The sequence below is a fragment of the Ciconia boyciana genome, chromosome 7, assembly GCF_034638445.1.
Source record: "Ciconia boyciana chromosome 7, ASM3463844v1, whole genome shotgun sequence".
Lineage (NCBI taxonomy): Eukaryota > Metazoa > Chordata > Aves > Ciconiiformes > Ciconiidae > Ciconia > Ciconia boyciana.
This window is the reverse complement of record NC_132940.1, coordinates 1,883,079-1,908,598: the sequence shown is the minus strand read 5'-3', so window position 1 is coordinate 1,908,598 and position 25,520 is coordinate 1,883,079. Positions and strand designations below refer to the sequence as shown.

The 25,520-nt window shown below is 48.9% G+C and overlaps 1 protein-coding gene and 2 long non-coding RNA genes across 3 annotated transcripts in view; all 3 read right to left on the bottom strand.

Annotated features, from left to right (window-relative positions):
- Positions 1 to 13,491, bottom strand: part of WLS (Wnt ligand secretion mediator) — a 42,794-nt gene extending 29,303 nt beyond the window's left edge. Inside the window, exon 1 of the mRNA XM_072867774.1 lies at positions 13,285 to 13,491. Within this exon, the coding sequence (XP_072723875.1) occupies positions 13,285 to 13,390 (106 nt within the window). The 5' untranslated portion in view covers positions 13,391 to 13,491. The remainder of the gene's footprint in view (positions 1 to 13,284) is intronic.
- Positions 2,613 to 4,019, bottom strand: LOC140654630 (uncharacterized). Its single transcript, XR_012043471.1, has 3 exons — positions 3,975 to 4,019; positions 3,522 to 3,612; positions 2,613 to 2,801 (listed from the first exon to the last, which is right to left on the bottom strand). It is a non-coding gene; the product is annotated as an uncharacterized lncRNA (long non-coding RNA).
- A 5,644-nt stretch (positions 13,492 to 19,135) lies between the features above and the next one.
- Positions 19,136 to 25,302, bottom strand: LOC140654471 (uncharacterized). The gene is made up of 4 exons (XR_012043424.1): positions 24,405 to 25,302; positions 23,838 to 24,021; positions 23,580 to 23,727; positions 19,136 to 19,895 (listed from the first exon to the last, which is right to left on the bottom strand). It is a non-coding gene; the product is annotated as an uncharacterized lncRNA (long non-coding RNA).
- Positions 25,303 to 25,520: the final 218 nt, after the last annotated feature.

Sequence of the window (25,520 nt, the reverse complement as noted above, 5' to 3'; positions counted from 1 at the left end):
TAAGCAGGAATACTTCCAGACCGGTACCTGCTCTCGCTATCAATCCACAGCCTATGTGCATCACAGATACGTCGCACCGCGGCATCTCAAACCCTCACTGCACCCAGCAGTCCTCCGGGAACCACAGAAAGCTCCTACGTTACCGCAGCCCCCAAAAAGAACAAACCATTGATATGCCAGAAAAAACCCCAGCAAAATAGAATAAAACAAAGCATTCAACAAACAAACAAGAAATCTAACTGCAAGTCCAGGATTACAGAATGCTTTAATGCCGTGCTGTAAGTGCATAAAACGGTGCAACGTTCCTTTATCATGCCTCGATGCAGAACCTAGTAACCGTGGCTAAAACTGCAGCTGTAAGAGACTATTAGGAATATTGTGAAATAAGCCACACATTCAGGCCAAGCTCTCAGAGCTTTTTAGCTTTGACAGCTCTTTGTGTGATTTAAAAGTAAGGATTTCTGAATTAAGAGACATTGTTACTTCTACAGAGAAGACGAATGTTTCTTGCTTTGATGCAACTCATTATAGCCATAAATACATGTTTTCATCACCGACTGATTATGATTTTAAATACTTGGCATGCTAACTCAAGTATCCCCTCCGCCAAAGTTACAGCTTTGAGGACCAAGAGACAATTACTATATATATTCCTTGTCAGGAACTGCGCACCAAACAAACGTCGGCACTTGGCTTCCATTACTTGTTTGGCTCCAGTCCCATTAAATTCAAGTGAGTGTTGAACCAAGTGGAAGAAAATGCTTTGTGAAACTGCAGCCAAGTCAACTAACAGCATTACAAAGTGCTATGCAAAACAAAGCTAGCATCGAGGGATTTCAGTTAAAACGCGGTGCCAAGCAGGCTGCTTTGTCGTTCTGCCTGTGGGCTGGTAGATGGTTCAGCTTTCTATATTAAATGATATATGTCAGCCTGTAAATAATTAAAGAGCCGTTTGTGCATCATACAGCGGATAAGCCTCAGCCCGTGTTCCAGTCTGCGTGCTGTGCCGAGAAGCGCGGCAGCGATGCGGGTACCGTTCGGAGGGGTTCGCAGGGTAACCAAGGCGCAGGGCTTTTAGCAGGAGGGTTTTGCAGAAGCTGGCCGGGAGCGCGGCTCTCCAGGAGCCGGCCCAAACAGGAGCCGGCCCTGTGAGCCTGGGCTGGGGCCGCCCGCGGAGCCCCCGTGAAGGTGCCCTGGCTCCAGGGGCCGTGGGCAGGCATCGGGCAGAGACCCCTCGCTCCGAGGGGTTACACCTCGGCAGCGCTGGATGCCGAAAGCCGGAGGCAGGAGGCCAGCGGAGCTGCTAGTGCTGTCGGTGGATACTTCCAACCCCCCTACTTAAGAGAAAAAACTTCCCACAGACAAGTTTAGAGACAGGATGATTCACAGCAAACGCTTTCAGAGCAACAGCCATGATCTCCAAGGAGCCGGCGTGCCTGCGCCCGCGGGAAGCGGGCAGGAGGTGACCGTCACCGCCAGAGCCCTCCTTAGCTCTGATGGCACAAACCTTCATTAAATCTTCCTTAAAAACCCAGGCAAGCACAGACATGAAAGTAAAACCAGCAGAGCCTGAGCAACCTCTCTTTTGCAGCTCACTGGTTTCCATACCAGTTTGGGGAGTGAATACAGTTTACCCGCTTTGAAGCTTGTTCGCATATATGCTATAAACACGCTCGCCGTAAAGGTACGCGGCGACCGGCTGGCACAGCCGTCCGTACGCCGCTGGGGAAGGGGGAAGCCGCCCGCTCCATCTCCTCCAGAAGAGGCTTTGGAGGGGCCTGGCTCACTGCAAAAGCCCCGAGGTTATCCCAAAGGACACGGGTGACAGCAGACCCCGCCACGGAAGCGCGGCTCCTTGCAGCAGCTTTCGCCGGCGAGCCCCCCGCAGAGCCAGGGGCCGTCAGCAGCGTGGTCACCGCTTCCCGGGGAGGGCTTCCGACGCCCTTCCAAAGCCGCTTCCCCTATGTCTTGCAGATTGAAGCAACTCTTGCACGTAATTTCCAGCAAGGCTTTCAGTGAGCCTTCCCTCGCTTTTCCTATTGAAAGCGGCATATGGTACGTTGGCTCGAGCATATGGATTTTCTCAAGGTACGTCCCCAAGAAACAGCAGCAAAGAGCAAGAGAGACATTTAGTGCGGGGGGGGAGGGACAGAAGTTGAATTGCTTTCAGTTTTGAATGATCCAAAACTACTCGGTCTCATGTTGAATTGGTAGTGGTATTTCACCCAAAACTAAGATGACAATGTTATAGGGTAACTCCAAATAAGTTGAAGGAGACATCTCAGCATACCTTACATCTACCGGTCAGAGAGGTCAAAAGATCTCATGACCTGATTCAGCAAAAGATGCCATGATTTGGTTTCTCAGCACTGGTGACCATCCTCATTGCCAAGACACAGAGGATCTCCCTCCGACATCTCAACTGGAATCGAAATTCTTTCACTTCACATACACTAAACAGAGTACACGAGCGGAGGCAAAGAGCTGAAGCGATTCATCACACGGCCGAGACACCCCAAGCCACCCGATGCTGCTTCTGCCCCCCTATATTCTCCATAGCAAAACCCCACAGCACTTGCTGAAGAAACTGAGCATCCTGCCCCAAACACCCAGCAAACCCGTACACAGCGGGGTGCTCCAAAGGGACCCGGGGGATCCAGGCCTGTCCGTCACTGCTGTCTTGCTCTCCGGAGCCACAGGGTTAGATCCTGGTTGCCACCATGCTCCCAAGTCTGGCTTTGGGAAATCCTCAGAACGGCAAGTTTTAATTCCCTTCACGGTGAGTGCAACGCTGGGGCCAACTAAATGAAACAAATGGAGTATTGGGGCGGGGGGGGGGGGGGAGTTGGCAAAAGTTTCAGTTGAGACTTAACCCTCCTAGTTTGGTTACTTAAAAAGGAAAGTAAAACCCATTCCCCCAGTCAATACAAGCATAGTTAAGCACAGCATCCCAACCTTGATTTTGTTAACATAATTTTTCAAACAAAAGCTGGCGTTTCAAATTACAGAGTTACGCTTCCTTGGACAGCATATTAAAAATGAACCCGTTCAAAGGGAACAGCACCGTCTGACGCCGAGGAACCAGCGTTACCCTGGGTGGGACGGGACCTGGGGAGGTCTCTCGTCCGACCTCCTGCTGGCAGCAGGGCCAGAGCCGGGTGCTCGGGGCGTTATCCCACCAGGTCTTGAAGGTGGTTGCTGCTCCTGGGATGCTGACGTGCTGCTCTCGCTGTCCCCTCGTCCCCATTTCTACCACTTCACATACAGACTAAATATTAAGTTACTATATAGCAGTCAAAGTTGAGCTCGCAGGTGGCAGAGGTTACTGCCAGCTGGACCACGCGCACACACCAGTCCCAAGGAGCATACGCTCCACTTCAGATTTTTAGCCGCCACTTTCCTCCCTCTCTCCTCCAAACATCCTGAATCTCCGCCCTATATCAAATAGCCACGTTTCATTCCTCAAAACGGTTTTTAATGCTGTTTCTACAAGCCAGGAGATCAGACTGACAAAGTCTCACCATTCTGCGAAATCCCGTGCTGGATCGAGGGGGGCATCGGGAAATCCTGCTCTCGCCTGCAAGGGGGAAGCCTCCCCACGCCAAGCCGCAGCTGCATTTAAAATCCACGTACGCAGTGACTGCGTGAGCGCGTCCGCATGGAGCACGTCGTACGGACGTGACAACGCGACCACCAGCACCGTTCACTTTTCATCTTGGAAAAGTCACAGCTGGTTTTCCCGCGAGCTCCCAGTTCTCCTGGGTGCTGTGTCCCAGGCCTTGCTCTTCCCTCACCCCCGTAGATGTTTCTGCTCTTCTCCACCCAACTCCCTCCCTCCCGCTGCCGGGTGCATTTACAGCTGATGCTCGGCTGCCCCTCCAGAAAACTTCGGGGCTCAAAGCTTAGTTGAGGTAGAATACAAAAAGAGAGAGCAAAACCCCATAGAGTACGGAAGCTTTTTGGTGACAACGAACCTTTAACGAATCTTCAAACACGGGAAAAAGTACATTTCACCGTCAAATTTCTACAAGAAAAAGCAAAGTTAAAGACCTAATGGTTTTAAGAAAGAAATAAATAAAACCTACTTTCTCCAAACAGCTCTCAGTCTTTAATAAATACCTTTTCACATCTTTGTGCCCCAAGCAAAACTTGTCCCTGCCTCTCTTGGGCTCTCCTCTCCCGCACGGCGTGGCAGCGACGGCGCGCGGGGCTGGGCGAGGGCAGACGGAGCAGAGCCCTGCTTAGAGAAACCCCAGCACCATTTGCAGCCCGCTGGACTTACCCTGAAAGATGGTAGCACATGGCACTGAGCTGCTGGAGAACTAGGGGTTTTTTAAATTCTCGAAGCCCCAGTTCAAGCCTTGATGGGGGTGAAGTCGGTAACGCTTTAACATCTCTCTAGTACGGCAATAAGTGGCTTTCCTTTAGTTTCAGCCGTACTGTCCTCGAAGCAATCTATCTCCATTAACATGTAAGCATTCGTTGCCCTTCTCTTTTCTGAGAAGAAAAGCAGAAAATAAGATCTTGCCTGTAAAGGGGCTTACCTCAGGAACCATTCCTCAGAGAGAAAAAAAAACCCCACCGTTTCACTGTATTTAGACTTAACTCTTTAGGTTAAAAAAAATTTACATGAGATAAGTGAGCTCAGTTTTTCAATATTTTCATTTTACAGTATCATGTGTGCCTCGATTTGCATAAAAGCCACCATCGCTCAGTTTATCAATTCCAATACATTAAGTAGATCCTTAAAAAGCTTCCTTCTTCCCTCCTCCATACTCCTGCAAACACGGCATCCAGCCCCGTCCCGAGAATAACAACCCCTCTCTTCTCCCACAGGAATACTTACCCCTACGATATACACTTTGCACCTTCTCATCTAGAACACCTACAGCATTTCAAATTAACTACTGACCCTTGCTCTCGCACTATAAACAAGCCCTTTAGAAAATCTCACTTGCATTGTGTCTACATTGATTAAAGCTTGAATCCTACTGACCTCATGTGGCGTTACCTTCTCCCATGCAGCAGGAGCATTCTGCTGCTCTCCTCAATTACCCCCTTCCGCGCAGGGCCAGCACTACCCAGCGAGCACACACAATGGGCTTCTGCTTCATTACCCTAACCAGCAGCAGGATCGGAATAAACAAGCTAATTTATCACGGGACAGACGGAGCTTTTCCGACTAGAAGAGTGAGAACCTGAATAACATTACATGTACTTATTATTTATAAATATATATTTATTGCAGTGCCAAAGTTCTCTTTCCTGACCTTGATGCCACCAGTTTAACACGTTAATGAGAGTAACCACTAACGCGGTCTTTAAGTTACTATTTTTTATTACTAGTTACTCTTTCACAAGCTACGTGAAAGCCTTTTTCCAAACACTGCAGCAGCTTTTATATGCAGAACTGCTGTATGTTTAAATAACCTAATTCATCTTTTAAAAAACAAACAAAACCCCAAAAAACCCACTACCTGCTAGAAGCCCACATCCCTTGGGAAAGGTATTCCTTTCTTATTGCTTGACTTTGAGCTTTACCAAGACCACAGTCCTTTAAAGCCCCAGGGCACCATTTCCATCCCTATTTCCAGTGGGAGTTGCCAGACGCTGTATTGTAGCTGAACACCCTTACTTCTGTCGTCTCCAACAGATTTTTCAATACTGCAGGTTTCTGTCTTTTTTTGCTTCAGATCACGAAAATGAATGTGTCCAAACCCCCAAAGCCTAGTTTGGGAGATTCCTGACCCAAGTTCATGTTCTGCATCCAGGTCTCCCGCTTCGGACGTGAACGAGCTGGACGGGGCTGTGCACGTACCTCCTCCAGTGACCGCGTTGGCTTGGGCAGCGCTGGCTTTCCCCCAGGTTTGGAGGGCGATGGGAGTCCTGACCCAGTTCGGGGTACGGCTGGATGGAAGATGATATTTGGCGGCACAGACGGCAGCCCAGACCTCTGCCAAACTCAGACCTACCGCCTTACAACAGGCTGGGGTGGGACTGGAGCTGCCAGGATTTGGAGGTCCGTAACCAAGCTCTACAGCCAGCAGAACAGTCTTGCTGTGGTTTCGAGGAATTCCCATGCTTTCTTAGCTTCCTATAACCACGCAGCAGCCAGAGATAGGTGTGCGCATTCATGTTGGAGGGGCGGCTGCTTATTTTGCTCAAGGTTTGCTCTTCAACGCTACTTTTGCCGCCTCAGGCCACGCTAGCAGAAAAGTTGCCCGTGCAGCATGGCCTCTTTGGAGCACCACAAACTGGAGATTTTCTTCAGTGAGGCAGTTCTTATTGAAGAAAAAAAAAAAAAACAAACCACAGGAGCAGCTGTGCCAAGAGCCTTTAAACCTGAAAGTGCAGCCAGGGTCCCCGCTGCAGGAACAGGAGTCCAAGCACCCTGCAAGGCTGCTGCCACCGAACGCCAACCAAAGGGCTGCTGGGCAAGCCTTGCTCTCACAGATAAGGGATTATCGCCTCAGCCCCAGGCGAGTCACAAAGCAAGGAAGCCTTATGAGGCAGGAGGGCACAAGTACCTTTGCTGGAGAACCGAATGAACGACCTCCACGATTCACATACATATGCGACAGCGGCAGCAAACGCAAACGAAGTGAGCGCTAGCGGTATGAGTTCCATAAATGCAGAAATATATCTTCAACAATATTTTATTTAAAAGAAGGGAAAAAACCCAAAGAAGGTAGAACTGATTTACTAATTGCCATAGAGTTGGATCTTCTGCCAAGTCGTCCTTTGTCAATTTTCGACTCGGATGAAATGTATTTCCTGCGACGCCCAGCCAAGACATTAAATCCCTGCAAACAGAGGTCTAAAATAGCAGTATGACCCGACGTTATCCAGCAGCTTTTCTCCTGAGCGACAGCCTGAAACTCTCCAAGTCGACCACTACAGATAACAAGACACCTCGAAACCGCCGATACTCAGAGATGTAAAGAATTCCATCTGCATTTGAATAGGGGGATCAGACCCTCCGGCCCTTCCCCAGGCTGGGGCCAGCAGCAGATGGACACCTCGCGCCCTTCAAAGGCTTTCCGAGGCTATCGGAGAGTTATAACTTGACTTCAAAGACCATAAATGTTCTTTACGAACAAAAAGACTTCCTGTTTAATCCTTACCCCTTGCGAAGGGCAGAGAGGCAGCAGGACCACCGCTTGGTAAGCGTTCAGGTCACGCCGAAAGCCAAGCCTGTTTAGTTAGTATCGACCCAAAAGAAGAGAGGAGCGGCAAGAGGATCGTCCTCTTTCCACCAGCTACAAGGCACCGAGCTTCCCCGATGCCTCTCTCCCAGGTTAACCGTACTTTGGAAGCCATGCAACTGTAAGAAGAGCAAAAAAACCAGCGCCTTGGAGGATTTACAGCCTCGCTGCCCGCTCCTCAGGCCCCCAGCACGGACATTTCTGCCTGGGAACTCTCAATTTCTGGCACATTTGCCCATTCAGCTACAGTTGCAGCTCTTAAAAAGAAGAATTGAGCGGACCTAAACTAAATAGACATGACCTTTCATGTCTGCTTTTTCATCGGCTCCCAGCGCTTCTGCCAAGGCTGCAGCACTGAAGGAATGTGCCTATACAGAGGAGTCTATTGGCATTCACGTCCACGGTACAGCACCGACCTATTCAGCACGGCTTGCCCATCTTCTGGAGAGGCCAGCGATGAAAGAAAGTCAGGCACATGAAAATGGTCTTTGTCCTGCAGCCCCCAGACACTCTTCCCTAGCAGGCTGCATCCACATACCTTAGAAATCAGAGCCTCCCTCCTCTCAAGAGATCGGTTCAGCCCTAAGAAGGTAATGAAATCCCAGGAAAGAAAATTAAATCCTGGAAACTCTCTGCTCAGGAGCCAAATCAGACATTTAGATAATGAACTGGAATTGTTGATAGCTGCTCAGCCATTTATACACATGACTCATTATCTCTCCGGGCGAGACACACAAGTAAGAGTTTTATTTGCTCCAGTCAAAACAATTCTGTTTTTTCAACCTTAAGCCGAGGCACAGGAGCAGTGAACCTGCACCTTCTTAAATGCATCCCCCTCGTCCCAGGAGACTCATGTGCTAAATAAATACCTCCACTTTTCCAATCAGTTAAATTTGTAAAGGGTACGGCTGGGCACCGGGCTTGCCGTACTTAACTGTATGTATGCCTGCCCCTGGACTTTGTCTGCGCTGCAGAGAGGTTCTCCTGCCTTCGGTCGGCTCATTTGAACCGAAACCAAGATAATCTGTGACTTGGGACGAGGCGTCTTTGGAGTCCTAGAAGCAATTCACGTAAAATAAGTTCTCGAAAAGTTGCCAATAACTTGCCTAAAGGAACAAAAATCAGTTTTGAAGCGGGGATATTGCCCCACAGAGCTCTGTTCTCCGCTTTCCTCCTGCGCCCTCCATTTCAGCCTGCCCATCTGCCCGGCAGCTTTGCTCTTTGCTACAGCCTCCCGCGGTACCGGAAAAACCAGGGGCAAGATGCACATCGCTTTGCTTGACTAAAGTAACGGAGAGAGAAAGCCGCAGGGAAGGTGGGGTAATTTCTTGACCCGGGTCGTTAGAACAGACCAGACCATTCAGTGAAGCACAAGCTCGCTTAACGCCAGACCAGCCAGCGTGCCAGAGACGGACGCTGCAGGTTTGTACGTCTGCCCAGCTTTTGCGGGGATCGGGCAGCAGCACAAAGCCCACCGAGACGCACGAAGCCCTGCCCGGGCGCCAGCAGCACCCAGGAGGCTCAGCTACGGGAGCTGCAGAGCTACGGAGCGTTACGAGAAGTGCCCCACACTTTGGGACTTAACACAAAATTTCCTGCTGTCTCCGTGAACTCTGGACAGATTTGAGCAGTAAAGCCTGTTTTCTTTCTTTCCTTTTTTTTCCCCCTTTTTAAAATACAGTATATGTAAAAGTGTTCCAGGATGCAAAGGAAATTAGAAAGAGGGACACCATCAACAGCTTCCCACAAGGTTGATGGGAAAAAGGAAGGACAGAGGAAGATAATTTGCAATCAAGGAAGAAGATATCTACAGAGGAAGATAATTTGTACCCAGAAGCTTTGGTTTAAAGAAAGCCAAGAGGCATTAAACCCACACCAGGGTCAAGTCAGACAGAAGGAGAGGACGCAAGGTGTCCTGGCTCTCCTTTGGCCCTAGAGCTGCAGTTGCGGGGCGACCTCCGTTGGAACGCCCCGCTCAGAACTGCCAGGAACAAGCACGGCCGGACAGACGCTGCAGCTGCTCCAGCTGCGGGAAGGTTTGTCCTCGTGCCGAGCCCAAGGCCGTCACCGGCTAACCTGGCCCCACGCGCTGCCCAGCGCAACTCAAAGCCCGTACAAGCCTGGTGGCACCCCAGGAGACAGCCGGGACGCCAGGCATGTGGCTGAACCCGCACCGTGCACCGAGGAGGCAGAGCGTACACATGCACGGAATGCGAGGGCTCCTGGGAATGCCCGCGTGACTGTGAATTAGCGTCAGCCTAATTTCTCACTAACATTAATGCTGCCTTGAATGATAACAGAAAGCATTCCTGTTTGATCCCACTCTCCTGTAATACATGTACGCTATCGCTCCTAGCAGGGTAGTGAAGACGAGGTTTTATTATGACTAATTTTATGGATCATGTTTTATCTAGCACTGACACATCCAAACTGAACACATAACACACACAGTCCGGAAGCGTAACCTTTAAACAAGACATTTACCACGGAATGGAGCAGACACCAGAAATTCTGCAGGGTTTGAAAACAGGACGGTTTGAAGCAGTGACAGTCCCAGCTGTCTGGAGCCAACAGTTCATTACCATAGCATGACAACAAAGAAACGGCTCAATAAAATTCTCCTTTGAGGCGTTTTCTCACTCCCTAGCTTTGCAAAGCTCCCTTAGACCGCCACAGGAGCTTCACCCCGGTAAGGGAACGACTCCCATACGCGTGTATCTCATGCTTTGCCAACACACAGTTCTAAACAAAATCCATGTGAGAGCTGATAAGACTCCTGCTTCTAAATAAAAGAGCTGTTGGAAACGTGCAAGCCGTATTAAAACTCAGGCATTATGCAGCTGACTGCTCAAAAAGTAGCTAGAGAACCACCACGGGCAGAAACCCCCAATTTCAGAAAAATGAAGCTTTGTCGTCGTCATCATATCAGGTACCAATGCGCTGCATTTGTGTATTTTGGACTTGCACAAGTAATCTGTTAAAATAGAGCACTTAGTCATTGTTTTGAAATATGACCTAACTGACTGCTAAAGGAAAGGCTGGTTTAGCTTTGTAGCGGTGTTCCAGTTGTGTACATATTTTGGTTTGTCTAGACCTGAATAAACTAAAATAACTAGATTCTTGGTGTCTGTTTGGTGCGCTGAATCAAACCAGACCAGGAACGCTATTTCAGTGACACCTCAGCTCCCATCCCACCTTGTGTCACACCTCTCGGAAGAGCAGCAGTCCCCTCCCGCTGCTGCCAGGGCTATCGGCAGTTCGGGTACTCGCAGCACCGCTTCGCTCCCCACCCGCCGTCTCCAGGCACGCTGCAGAACAACGCCGGCCACCGACCCACGTCTCCCCAGACGCCTCTTAGAAAACGCCACGTGCCAGGGACTAACTAAAGGGACAAGGACCCCGAGCCGCGGGCCCCGGCTGTTGTCCAAGGGATGGGTCACAAGCCACTGGCTCAGAGCTCCCAGGGACACGGGGACCCCAACGGCAAGGCGTGCTCCAGGGCTGATTCCTGGGGAGAGTTTCACGCAGACCCCCGGGCTGCGACGCCCTGCTTGTGCCGGGTGTTGGGGACCACACCTGGGTTACACGTAAGGACGAACGGTTGTTTCACAGGCACCACGTCCACGTAGGCTTCCCGCTCCCAGGAGGGCCGGCCGGGAGCTGTCGGAGCCCGGCAGCGCAGCTGCCCCACAGCCACTCCAGTGGAGAGGGGGACGAGCCCCTTAACTCCTTGAATGCATCAGAAGCGGTAAACACCGCGGAGGAAAAACCAGTTTGGGTGACTGATTAGTGCAGTTTTATCTGCCAACAGATCAGAAGTGGGGGGTTGCAGCAGCTAAAGAGAGTTTGCCCACAATGACCCCCCAGGACTCGCCCAGGATAGAGGACGCACTCGCTCCTCACTACGAAGTTACTCTGAGCTGGTGCAGGACTCGGCCCCGATCGCTGTCTCCGTTGGCAGAAGAGCCGCTCGGCCGCAGCGGGCCCTGCCCAGGTGGCTTCCCACCCCAGCAGCAGCTGGGGCCCCCCACCCAGGACGGGGGACCCCCCACCCAGGACGGGGGACCCCCCACCCAGGACGGGGGACCCCGCCGTGGGTGCCCAGCGGCAGCAGCCGGTACGGCAGGGCCTAGGCAAGATGGCAGACTGAACTAACAGCATCTAAGTTCTTTCATCTCCCAATCCCTACAAATCTGAACAGAAAACGTTTCTGTTTATTCCCTCCAAAGCTAAACACGAAGATAGCTGTTTATCACGCTTGCCCCCAGGTGACAACGGAAACGGGGCTTTCCGATCAACACCTTCCTTTTGTACAAGCAACTTAATTTTTTGAGCTTAGAAGCAAGAAGCTACTAGAAGAACACTTTTAAAATGAACACCGAGTCTGGCTTCTCTGCACAGCACAGGCCAAGGCATTTTATCTAATGAATCAGCCGTGGGTTCGGTAACCTGCTCCTGAACCAGCTCTTAAAGAAGGGGGGGGGTGGTGGAAGGAAGGAAAAAAGCCAATCCTGATAATCTTCGGTGTTGGTTCAGGCCCACAAGACCAGAAAAATGGGGTTTTAATCCAGTGTTTGCCACAGACTCCTTTGTGATTAAGCAAAGACGAGGAATTGAAGCAAGAGAACAAGGGAAGCTGAAGTTTTTGAAAATTCTGTTCAGTAGAATTCCTATGGCTCTTAAGAACAGATAATTAGGCTACAAATGCAAAGCACTAATGTGCAGGAGGAACACCGAATTCCTTCCCGAGGAATGGCTGCAGATGTTTCTCCAATCTCTCTCGAATAAAGCCCACCGCGAGAACAGCCCAACTCCACTCTCCCAGCTAAAAAGTGCAACAAATTTTCCCGACGCCCTTTCAGAGCAACGTAACTTCAGTCACCCGCAGTCCCTGCTGAAAATCCCAACGGCCCCAAATGCGAGCCTGCACCCGGGGGAGGGGGAGAAACCCTCGGGGAAGAGCAGGGGGGGAAGAGCAGGAGGGGCTGGGGGGGGAGTCCCTCCGCAGGCGGCACAGCCCTTCCCGGACATCTCGAGGCTGGGAATGGCCAAAGTAGCCAGATATATACGACGATCATTACAGGGAGCCGGCGCATAACTCAGCTGCTTTCTAGTAAAAAAAAAAAAAAAAAAAATTTCCAGGGACTGCCCCAAACCCCTGCTCTCCTCCATCTTCCTCCTTCCATCCCCCAGCTCCTTCCCCAGGCAAAAAATCGCGGCCCGGCCGCGGCGGTGACACCGCTGGGACCCCCCCCCCCCGCCCCAGGGGCTCCCCGGAGCCGCAGCCCCCCCGGGCCGGGAAGTTTGAGGCTCGCCCTGCCTGCGCGGGCCGGGCTGCAGCCACCCGAGGAGCTGCAGACGCGGGTGGGGGCCGTGCCCGTGGCGGGCGGGGGTGGGGGGGGTAGGGCCCCCCCCAGCAGCAGCCGGTTTCCCGTGAGCAGCCACGAAGCCCGGCCCGCGGGGTCTGCAGCGGCGGCTGGAGGCGGAGGGGGGCGGCCCGGGGGGTCCCCCCGGAGAAACGAGACGCGGGGGGAGCGGCTGGGGGGGCCGCCAGCAGCCGACCGCGCCCGGACGGTCCCGCGCTCCCCCGGAGCAGCGCCCGTTCACGTTCCTTTTCTTCCTTTTTTTTTTTTTGTGATCGTTGCCGCAAGCGGCGAGGTTTCCTCCCGCGGTCGGTTCGGAGGCCGAGAAACGGGGAGGGGCAGAGGTACGAAAAGAACGGCGGAAGAAATTTATTTTTTTTTTTTTTTAAACGAAATAGACAATTAAAATATTTTGAAAAAGCCAACTTTGCCATGCAAGGCTTCCCGGCGCGATCGGTCGCCATACTGAAGGTTTCCCCCCTTCCTCTTTCTTGGAGCACGGGCTGAAAGCAGGCCAAAAAAACTTTTCTCTGCCCCTTCTTTTCTCGCAGGCACTGGAGTGAAATGTGCACAAAGAGGCCCAGGGAGCCGTGTTTTCTTAACTACAATAGCGGGGCTAATGAGATCATGGGAGCGAGTCAGCGATACTGTAACAAGTAGCTACACGACGCGAGCGAGGAGAGGCGGCCGGGAAAGTTGGCCCCCTCGGCACTCACCGATCAGACCTCCCACCAGAAAGGCGATGACTTGGACAACCAGCAAGATCCCCCCGACGATGCACAGCTTTTTGGTGCTCATGTTCTCGATGATGGCCCCGGCCATCTTCGCCCGGCGCTAGCCCCCCGCTCCCCCACCGGGGGGCCGGGGAGGCGGGCGGGCTCCGCACTGATTGCCCGGGCCAGCCGCCGCCGCCGCCGCCGCCGCCGCCCTCCGCCGCCGCCCGCCGTGATTGTGGCCGCCGCTCGCTGCATGTGGCTGCTTTAAAGGCGCTGGCAGCGGGTCACATGACGCCGCCTCCGCCGCCCCTCCCCGCTGCCTCAGCCCCGCCGCCTCCCCTCCGGGAGGGGCCGCAGCCGCCCGTCCCGGGCACCGGCGTCCCGCCCGCTGCCCCCCGCCGCCGGGCGGGCAGGCGGGCGGGCAGGCGGGCGGGCAGGCAGCCCCGGGCCGGCTGCGCGGGGGAGGGCGGGGGGGCGGGAGGCCGCTTTATACCGGCAAATACCAGCGCCGCAGGTGAGCCCGGCCGCTTTGCACCTCGAGCGGGATCCGCCGCCGCCGCCTCCCCGCCGGGACTCGGCGCCGGGACGGCAGCGAGCCCCGGGGCTGCGCCGCGCTCTGGCAGCCGCCCCGCTCCCTCCCGGCCCCGCAGCGCCCAGGCTACGCTCTGCCCTTCCCGTCGCGCCTCTCCCACGCACCTCGGAGGTCAGGCGAAGCGGCGTCCGGAGTTTCGCTGCCCCCGTCCCTCTCCACGTCCCGGGGCTGGGAGCGCTCAGCAGCGCGGGCGCTGCGTCCCGGTGCCGCTCCCCGGCAGGCGCTGGCCTCCCGGCCAGAGCCTCTCCGTCTGCCCGCACGTTCCTGTGCGTGACCCGGGAGGCGTTCGCTGCCCCCTGGCATCGCCTCTGGTTTTCAGCATCGGTGCCTTCCGGCTGCCGTGGGACGCCGCAAGGATCCGTGCCGGGCTGCCCCGGTAGACATGCCGTGAACGACACCGAACACCGTCGTGTACAACTGGAACTGGACGGGGAGCTGCTGAACGCGCTCCCCGAGGACAAGCAAGCCATGAAAGGAAACCAGTGGTGACAAAAATGCAGACAGGAACGATCAACGTGAAAGATGGGTCACATATTTAGAGGCGCAAGCCAGTCACAATCTGAAGCAAAGAGTCAGTGACGAGAAAAAACGCTTAGAAGAAACAAATGCAAAAAACCCCAACAGAAAACATAGTAAGATTGCAGAACCGTTGGCAATGCAATGTGGTAGCCCGATAGCCGAACCTACCGGGCTTCCAGCAACGTGTTCGGTTTGTTCAGGGTGCGGACAAGATCTGTGTGCTTATTCGCCTCGCCTAGCCTAATGGGAGCTTTGTGCGCTACGACGACGCAGGTAGCAGCATCAAAAATGAATCTAGAAATTCAAGGAAGGGCAGAGAAGCAGGGGCACAGGGTTGGACTCGTAAGGAAAGACTACGGGAAAGGGTATCCAAGCTTTGACCGTACACATACAGTCAACGCAAGGAGGTGAGCGCAAGTACTGTATGTGCGGGGTGTTTTGCCGATAGATGTTCAGGAAGAGGTCCCCTCCTGACAGGGGATGTATGTGCCCCCGCCCAAGATCAGGCCTCCGTCCCTGCCACTAACTCGTCTCTTTTTGCACCCTTTCCCTGACCAGAAGAAGGACCACAGCTGGCAACCCCAGCCACATCGGCAAATTCCCCTCCTGAGCCTAGAGCCCAGCCCTCCCCGTTCAGTGCATTCAAAGGAGCGTTTAATGCGTCGGACCCCCCGGGGTGCCAGAGACGTGCCAAGACATAATGCTGGAGGCCAACCAACGACACGATGAGGTATTTTGGATGACGTAATAAGATGTGATACTACGATCAAGATCCTGGATACAACAGAATCCATCTGAAAAGGATTGCAGAACTGATCCCCAAACGCTTACGCTGGTTTTCTAGCACTAAGTCTTTGGCTTCCAAAGTTGGTCTTGAAAAATGAAAGGAAATCAAGCTCACGAGCTACTCTGGTGTTTTACTTCTGTGATCTTTTCTTGATTTGCAGGGCTAACAAATTCTCTTCCTCCGACCATCAGGCTAATAATGTAAGTTGGAATATAGGCGTCAGGGATAACTTTAGACATTTTGTGACTGCGGGACAGTTTAATTCTCTAGAATATTGCAAGTTTTTAGTTTAGTTTTAGCTTTACTTTTACAATACAGTCATGACTTCATTGTTAAAAATAGCTCTTAATGGACAAGTCCTTTGTACCCATTATGAACCCACTGGGATCATTCACACAGATGGGCTTCCAAAATCAAAGCCTGTTAGTGGCCTTTTGCCAAGACAATTAAAAACTTAAAATACCAAATACTTTATACTGAAATTTTTTTAAAAACCCCACATAGAGCAATTGCTATTAAATTGCTATTAAAAAGGCTTATTTTGAAATATCTAGTACAAATCTTGAAATATCTAATACTAATCTAACATTTGATTCCGAGTGACAACTTTTGCTACTTCCTCTGTTGGAAATGGCACAAGCTTTTGAATTACGTTGCTTCCCTTACAGTCTGCAGTCACCGCTGGCTAGGAGAGTCTTATGAGCCCAGGCCACCTTTCGAGGTCCCCCAGTTATCCAAATGCAAGGACCTATATGACCGAACATGTTGGGAGCCAGGAGTGCCACTAAATCCAATCTACCTGAATGACTCTACAAAAGTTAAATGGTGCAATCTTCCCTTAAATGTCCCATTTGTTCCAATCAATTTATTTCTGGGACAAAAATGTAAGAGGAAGAGCTAAGATCCTGCCATAATAAAAAAATCCCAAGTGAAAAAAGTAAAATAACAAAACCACAGGAAACAATACTTCACATTTATAAGGCACTTTCCATCTCTACCACATTCCTACATCTTTAATACCGCAAAGTTTAGGGATATTAATGACATGTGACTTTTGACACGCGTCCAAAGGGCGTATAGAGCAAATAGCATAGGGAGCTGGGACCTCTCTTTTGCCAGAAAGTGACCACACAGAAAATCACACACGAGAGAAACTGGCCCAAAGCATATTGGAAAGTACATCTCCAGCCATCGCTTTTCCTTTTCAGCTGTTTACAAATCACAATTTCTATCTCTGTAAGGTCTCCAGAATCAATCATCTGGGAACTCATCTACTTGCCGCTTATTACATGATTTTTTTCTGACTGCTCTAGGCTGTTTTGAAAGCCTCAGCTATTAAAATAGCTATCCTACGGGCAGCCCCGGGCAGGAGGAGGAGTCTTTCCACAGAGAACTCTTTGCAGGGTTGGGCCCGGAGCCCAGATTTTCAAAGGGGTTTAGCTGCCTACAGATGTAGGTAAGGGCTCAGCGGGGTTTCCACAACCTCCTAATTTTTGGTGCTACATGTCTGTGCTACGAGTTACTGCAAACGTTTTGAGAAAACTTTCTTTGGATGCTCAGTTTGCACAGAGATCAAACTCTCTGAAAGCTTCAGTGTTTTTTCTCCTCTGTTGTCTCATTTCAATTGGGCAGTTAATAGAAATAATTTGGAAAAAAAAGCTAGAGGTGTTTTAGATTTAGAGGATTTAGAGGATTTAGAGGTATTTTCCAAACACAACTGTAAGAGAGGTACATATGCTACAAATACAACGGAAAGGCTTGACAGAGGAACATCTATGATCTGGATTAGGATCAAATGACATGATTGTAGTAATAATTTCTAGCTTTAGAAAGCTAAAAAAAACCCCCAAACAACCCAAACCACTCCAAAATCAACCCCCCCGCCACAGTTATTTGGACTCATGTTCCTGCACAGAAGTCCAATATTGAGCTGCTTCACTTTTGCTTTACAGAGGCAAGGTTTTTTAATATTAGTAGCACTGGTGTTTATACCAGCACAACAGCGGACCCTGACCCCATATGGACAATACAAAGTATAGTAGTGGACAAAAAGCTGATTAAATCACGGTCATCTACCACCAGATACAATCTTCTGAACTCTTGTTTGTACTTGTCTACTTTATTTACAATATAGCATGCAACGTAACAACAACAGACCTGTGGGGATGAAGCTTTGGCTCTGGTCTCCAGTTTGTAGGCTACATTTTCCAGTGTGGGTATTGGCGCTGCGTGATGCTATGACTGCAGTTCCTTGTTTTGTTTGGAACACACCTAACGCATTACAAAGTTACCCCTAGTAATAAATAATGCGTAGTTTGCTGCTACGGGGGAAAGACGGTTAAAAGCGTTCAAACCCACTGCTTACTTCTCAGCACTCCTAACTGCTTTCATAGGTAACTTTCTGGTTTTGTTCTCTTACAAATACTGATAACATGGAAAATTTTCTCATGGAACAGGAAAAGGGCGTTTTACGTTATTCCTAGTGCACAGACGGTGGGAACATTTTATCTTTGTAAGAAAAACCTTTTCTATGGTTCGTAAAGATACTCAAATGTAAAACTTAGTGCGGCACACATCAAAAAAAAGCGGGGGGGGGTTGAGATGGGTGAGTAGACAGAGATCTACAGCTGGTAACTGCCCATTGCGGTTAGGATTAGCAAGAAAACCGGCAGGTATGCAATATTTCATCTCAAGCAAGCCCCGCTCTAGAATGTAAATATTTTGAATTATTTCCAAGCCCCGTTGTAGTTCAAGGCTAACCATTCATCCACTTATTAGGAACCAGGAAAGTTGAATTTTGCCACTGTTTCTACATCTGGGAATTCAGAGCTAGGCTTAATTCCCCCCCCATGACATCTTTTACTTAAGTGCCACCCAGCCTGCTAGATCTGAGACGCCATGCTGTTCTTCAGGCTTTACACGTGCAACCCGAAGCTCCATCTCTGCCGGGAGTCAGGGACGCCTCGCCTAATTTCTTTGATGACAATATGGCAAGAAAGAAAGGAACACAAACTTAGCAAGGGAATTACCCAGCCACCCAGATTTTAATCTTAAAGCACGCGACGACCGCAAACATCTGAGAACAGAAGACCTATACGGTACCCACCCAAACGCCCGCTCCCAGCCACTCTGTACCTGCTGGGCTCCTCAGCAGCACTGGGTGGGTGGCAATGCCCAGCTTGGGTCCTTCAGAGCGACTGTCTCCACTCAGCTGTCCCTCTGTCCTGTGCTTCCTCACCAAGCCCTGCCTGTCTGGGTAAGGAACTGGGCAAGAAAAGCCGTAATTCCTTGGGTGTGGACCAGCATTCGAAAAACATTGAGAGAACAGTCCCAGATAACTCTCCTGATGGCTCTTCTCTGATATGCCTTCAATCAGATGACAAAGCCTTCCTCGCATTAGGATGAAGCTTCAATAGGGGCATCAAGGCTTCCGTTAAGCATGTGAGACAAAACCCAGCTGATAATTTGACAGAGAGCACATTTTAGCTTGTCAGACTGAAAGTGCAGACTTGTGATATCCTGAAGGAGGGGCCAATAACAGTGCATTAAAATAATTTATTAAAGACTGTTTAAACTAGATTTTTAAATTTTATTTATAGTCTTTACAATTACCATGTGATTAAAAGGCTCAAGCCCTCCAAAGCAAATCTGTGGAAAGCCTTTTATTCGAGTCTGCCAAGCTGTCTCTTTCAACCATTAATCCAATCATCAAGAGGCAGAGTTTCTGCAACGGGATATCTGAACAAGTCTAGGGCAGATTCATCATTAGTCTGTCACTAAATTTCCAAGTTCTTCCATCCAAACCTCTTCCATAACATAATGATCATCTGGCAGTAAGGACAGCTCCACTCGAATCCTTCTATTTGATTGATGGAGTAATCATCCGGAGGCCCAAAAGACTTCTCTCATCAAAAACATTCCTAACGCCCCCCACCCCCACATGACTACCTCCCACCCCTACAAAATCCATTTTAAAAAAGCCACAGTTCAGAAGCCACACAACTTGGGTCACTCAGAAGGTTTTGCTAATCCACAGTTGAGGGCTGACGATATACCATGCTGGCCTGGTCTAAATGCGTTGTATCAATTCAACATCCCTGATGTTTTTGACAAGTGTAAGTTTGTGTGCGCAGTGTGCAGTGGACGACGCATCGTCAGCCAAAGTTGTGCTCAGCTTCAGTTGTGCTCAGCCTCTCACAACTTTCCCATGGACCATTTTGCTACTTCTTGCCTCTTCTCAGTCCTCAGGAAAATGCAAGCTCGGAGCTCTGCTCTTTTAGTCTCTCTTAGGACTCTCTCTATAGCTGGGCCTTTCCTCAGCTACCTTCCCTCAGACTGAATCTCCCACATCGCATCAAACTTCTGTGATGGCTTTTACCATGGTCGCTCCATCTCTCATAGGGCTTCTCGCCTTGTGTTGAACCTCCACATCAAACCCTATCCAAAACTTGCCACTTCTGGCATCTACCGTAATATCATGGCTTTCCTTTACAAAGACCCTTCCAGTCTGGCATTTCTCTACCTACATGTCTATGTCTTCGTCCACTCCAGTGATGGACGTCATCGATACCAGCTCAAACATGGCGCAGTTGGGTTAAGGGCCTCCAAGGAATTGTATATCCAAGTAGGTGCCACATGCAGAAGCAGTGAAACATCAGAATGGCTTCAAGCGGACATCCGTCCTGGGAGACTGCCTTTCCCCAGCTTTGTAACCTTCTCAAAAGCAAGCAAAGTTGTATTACTAATAGACATGGATACTTCAATATTAAAAATGATGTCTGGTATGCTATCTTAGGACAATAAAGATTAGCAAAAGTAAATCTCTTCTGCTAGCTGAATTGTACAATTGTTTATAGTAAAATCTTCATGGTTCCATCGCTCCTATCAGTGTTCAGAACACAAAGAATGAATTCCAGAGGGTTTTTTGACAGCCTTTTACCATTTCTCTGTTGAGCCTTTATATTCCCATGAATCCAATCCGTTCTAAGTTTAGCGCTGGAAACCGAATTAGCAGATGCAGCTAAATTTAAACGAAAGCCATTTTTCGTAGTCCCATGAGAAGTGAACAAATGCACACGGGCTGAGCGTTTGTAATGGTGGTACCTGCTTCAGAACTGTAACACCAAGCCACATGCCTTAATTCAATTTTAGTAAAAGCTGATATTAGTTAATTAAGATGGCAGAAGCACAAGAGATTTAATCAAGTTCCAGTGGTAACAGTCCTGTAACATCAGATTAAAAAGTTGACAAATATGAACTAGCTTTATCACTTGATTCTTCTGTTACATTAAATAACATGCAGTTTCATAGGTTAGCTGTATTGGTTATTGTAAAAAAAGAGAATCTGCAATTCTCAATGTTTGCACTGTGTGTACATACAGAATGATCAGTTAATACAATTCGAATACTGGGAAGTCTTGAAAAATTAAAAATTTAAAGCTAAACTAAAGGAATATATGCACCCAGCTAGTGTCCTTGTGAGACGCTCTCAAAATACCACCTAAAACCGAACATAAAGCATGTATTAGTTTTAAGGATCTCCTAGAAAGAGACATCTGTTTTGGAACAATCACAAAGGGCTATCGCCAAAACTATCCCGTAATAGTTATGAGCTGTAATTTGACATTTTAGATACACATTCCTCTTGCCAAATAATATCATATTTTTGCTCTTGGCAGAGAAAATAAAGAGAAGCATATATCCAAGTTGAGTAATTTAGTACAATGTAATCAAGGCAAGCTGCCCCACAGACTAAGGACTGAATTAGAGTTAGCAAGATAGGTTTTATTGTCCTCTTAAATAAGTGTGTGTATTATACAGGGGAAAATTTAGAAGGAAAAATGGTTTTCTTGTTAATCCTATTTTCCATCTGAGTCCAAGTGCAGGCTTTTATTCCAAGAGCAGATGATTAGAGGTGGGGTGGCTGAAGCAGTTATTGCTGTGAGCCGTGTTCCTTGGAGGCTTCCATCCCTGTAGCTACACATCCCAGTCGAGGAACCTTCTGCTCCGCAGCTGTCCCAGTTCACAACCCAGCATATTTCTGTTAACCGTCACTGATTTCAAATTACATCGCTATCTTGGGCTGTGAATGGAGCTGGCCAAGAAGCACAGCCAGATCCCAAGCCTGCGAGGAGGTGACCCATGGCAGAAGAGGGCAGCTGGCAGTACTAGCTGCCTCAGTTGTCACAGATTAATCCACCTGTAATTAGGAGTGACGGCTCTACGTCCCTGCGCAGGGAAGTGCCTCGTAGCTGGAGCAGTAAGTTGCTGTCTCTGTGCCACTGGCTATTCGAGCATCATTGAACTGAGCTAAATAACAACAACATTTACTGCGGTCAAAGGACTTTGCAGCACTGAATCGTGCCATCCTCATTTTACTCAGAGGCTAAAATAGTTAATGGAAGAGATGGCTAACTTAAGGGAAAACTAATCTGATGTCTCTAATCTTAATGCAATGATTCGCATTCACACACAGCAGTTTGGGTTATTAGTCAGGCCTCTGCCTTTCTGCTCCCAAATGCACAGTTGGCAAAATGACTGCATCTCAGCTGCCCCAATTAACAGTGCTGTGTTTTTGTGCAAACCCACCTAAACCAGCTGTAAGGCAAGTTCATGTTACATTACGATAGAGAGATTAGCTAGAGCTTGTCTCTCAGCGTTCTTTGAGCTCTCTGCTTTAACTACAAGAAGGAGTGACCCAGTTACTTTTTAATATTGGCTTTTCTCACGTTCTGGTTTTTTAAATTAGAATCATTTCCTTAGTTTGCTATCAGGCTTTTCTTTAAAGTAAAAGTAACTGGTATAAGCATGGATCTTGAACTCTGACATGGAGTTTATATGTTATTTAAGTGCTCATTCAGTTTTCTGAGAACATATACCTTGTAGGGAGCAAATGTATTTGTTAAACAGAGTATTATTTTTAAGAGGTCTTACGGTATATTCAAAATGCATCAATATAAGCAAAGGAAGCAGATTACTAATGAAATTATACATCTAAATGTAAGTTGTACTGCAATTAAGCTAATGCTTCCCAAATGCTATAATATACGCTCATGCAAATCACTGTAGTTATTCTACAATGGAATCACAGACATTTCAGCTGGAAAAGACTAATTTGGTTATCTTGTGCACTGCTGTCACTGCAAGATTTTATCCACGTGTATTCACCCGTTCAAGCAACGGAAAACAATGAGATGAAAGGGTGAGAAAAGTCAACTCTATTCCTTAACTCCGGTGTTGCTCATGACTTAAGAGACTGCATGAATTTTTAGAGGGAACCCTGCTCTCACAACAGCCAAAAATGATGCCCATCTCGTGTCAAGGACTGATGACAAGAATGGAAAAACAGGGAGAAAGTTGTAAGAACATACACTCCTTCTTACAAAAATAAAAAGGTAGTATATTTTCAGGACATCTGATTCTGTAACAGTAATAAACCCTGTCTAAAAGAATAATGCAAACCATGTAGAATGTGTCACAGTAAGCCACGTTTCCTCTTAAGGCAAAACAGAAACCTGAAATCATTGTCCTGGAATGCACTGAAACCTCTTAGCACGAGTTCCTGAAATATTCATGAACATTAAGAAAATAGCAAACTTTTTGGAGAGCGTGCTATTTAGATGTAACTTGCTATGTACATGCCATCCTCTAAGCTCTAAAAATATAAAAGGAAGGCTTTTTGCAGAAAGTAAAAGAAGTAACGGGGACTCGGGAATTTTATCTCCTGGCTGCCACAGACCACACAATGTTGATTAATTCAGCTCCTCAATTACTCATCCTAACTGGGAAAATTCTTATGTGACGGGGTGTTTGCTAGTGTAGGTCAGTGAGCAGCTCAGAATTTTAAGATGAGAAGATACACTAAACGTGTAAATTATTAGTAAATAGTAGAGGAAACACGGAACTGTAATATAACCAGCTGAATTGAGATTTAACATTAACTCTCCAAACTTCTCCTGCATTTTTGTTACTTTTGGAAAGTTCAGAGACAGGCACCTTTTAAACCTCAAATTCTTATGTTAACCACTGCGGAAAAGGAGGAAGAAGGAAAAAAGAAAGGAAAAAGAGAAATAAGGAGACGTAAACTTCAATTGCAGGTATGCAAACATGCAGCAGCGCAGCTGTCCCCGTCACCACTTCCCGTCACTGCTCTGTCTGAGTTTGTTTCTCGTATTATGGGGCTACGTGCCTCTGGTTAGGCAAGTCAGGAGCTCACCCAGTGTGAATTAGTCACGTTGAAGGAGGTTTAGGAGCATGGAAACAGCAGCTTCACATTAAGTGCTGGAAATAATTGCTACAGAGACCACTGTTGAAATGTTTATGTATTTTGCAAAGACGTCAATATTTGGAGAATAGCAAAAGGCACTGCTTGGCATAGGCAGACAGAAAGCATTTTACCTGATTCCTTGGCCCCAGTTCTGGACATTGCTGTTGGCAGCAGCATCAGCTCAGGCAGCCTCTCTTCTCCCCAGCCCTGGGCATACGAATAGCCCTGCTCCATGCTGGTAAAGCTGTGCGGTACAGTGAAACCAAGCTAAAAGCCATGCTGCAGAGAAAGAAAGGAAGAAAGAAAAAGAGGTGGAGCGGAAATTGTTTCCAGGTGTAGCCTTAGAGTGTCTCACATTCAAAGGCTGGGTTGCTTCAAGAGTAACTCACAGGGGTGCTTTGTCCTGTCTCCGCACAGCACGGCACAGCACAGACTGAGGAACTGATCTGGCTGGGAGATGATTTTTTTGTTGGAACGGGGATGTAGATTTTTGTTTCTCCAGCTGGACTGATTTCCCTTCCGGTTCGTCAAGAGGCTGTGCAAATTCTTGTACAAGTGTTTTTGCGGGGTGAACTGGATGAGGAATTCATCCATGTTAAAAATAAACAGGGGGGCGGTGGCGTTAGTTATTTTAGCACTTCTAACCTAATTCACAGCATGGCTACGCAAACGGTTTTACCGATATCACATTCTGACACAAGGAAAAGCAGGAGAGCTGCGTAATCGATCACTGTCGTCAAAGGCAATGCCCCTCCAGCGCAGCCACCCTGCGATGCAGCTGAGCGCAGTGGCAGCAGAGCCACCCTACACGCCAGCTCGGCCAAACCATCCCACCCTTCAGAGCCCGGGTCTCTCTTCTCCTGCTCCCTTTGTGCAGCCGATTTTACACATGGAAAGCTACCGTGAAGTCCTCCGGTTCTGCTTCCTGAAAGATGTCTTTTGACTCTGGCACTTACCCATCCTAAAGCCCTGGACCCCTCTGTGAGGATCATCCTGCCTCCAGGGCCCCTCTTCTGCCTGCTGCTGCTGGGAAGATGAAGATGAAATGATAATTCGCCAGGTCGCTCCAGACAGAAGAATCCCAGTTCCCCCTGCTAGAGCTAGTGCCGAGGACGTTCACAACCCAGGTTCCTCCTCGCTGGCCGCTGCAGACAGCATGGTAGATGGAATCAGCTTTTTGTGGAGCTGGAGATAACCCAGCTGATCCTTAGGTGCAGCTAGGCTTACAAGCCCGTTCTGTCCCCGGTCCTCTTAGCCCAGGCCCTTATACGATATGGGATGGCAACAGCCCAGTGGCCAGGGAGGGCCCTCACCTGCTGGTTTGGGCCAGCCTAAAGCATCACCTAGACACCAGGTGGCAGCAACAGATCCAGATCCAGACTTCACAGTTGAGTTCAAAAAGAGATTTGTGTCTGGAGGACCAGTTTGTTGAGCTACAATAAACCCCCCACGTACTGCGGAACACGTCCGCAGGTGAAGCTTTCCTCCTGTTTCTAATCTGCTAATTTATAGTTGCCTAAATGCAAGTCTTCTTGGAATGAAAATACAACCTCATAAGGCAAAGGCAGAGTTAGCGGCCATTTCCCTTCAGTGAGTACGTGACACTGCTATGCCCTCTAAGAACGTGGAGGATTTTTTTGTTCTCCATTGAGTCGAGTGGCTTTGCTTCTTCCGTATGTACTTGAAGACAAAATCCAGGAGAAACTTTGCACGATGACTGGGGCATGAACTGTTCCGAGCGAGCAGGAAGCAAACGCCGTGTACGCTCACCATGGCATGACTATTTCTAGCAACGCTCTCTCACAGATATTGATCGCAAGTCTAATGTTGTGAATAACATTCTGAGCTGGAGGTCTGTCTGTAACTGCTATTTTTATAGGTGTAGCAACTTATTTTGGATTCAGTTATTTAAAGAAAACCAGCAGCCAAGCTTCCTAAACTGTGCTTAATAAAATTATTTGAATATATATATATATATATATATAATGTCGAGTTACGTCCTTGTATTGTTTCCAAGAGCTTGTTGCTGCCCAGCAGTGTTAGGATGATTAGAACCGCCCCTGCATCTGCAA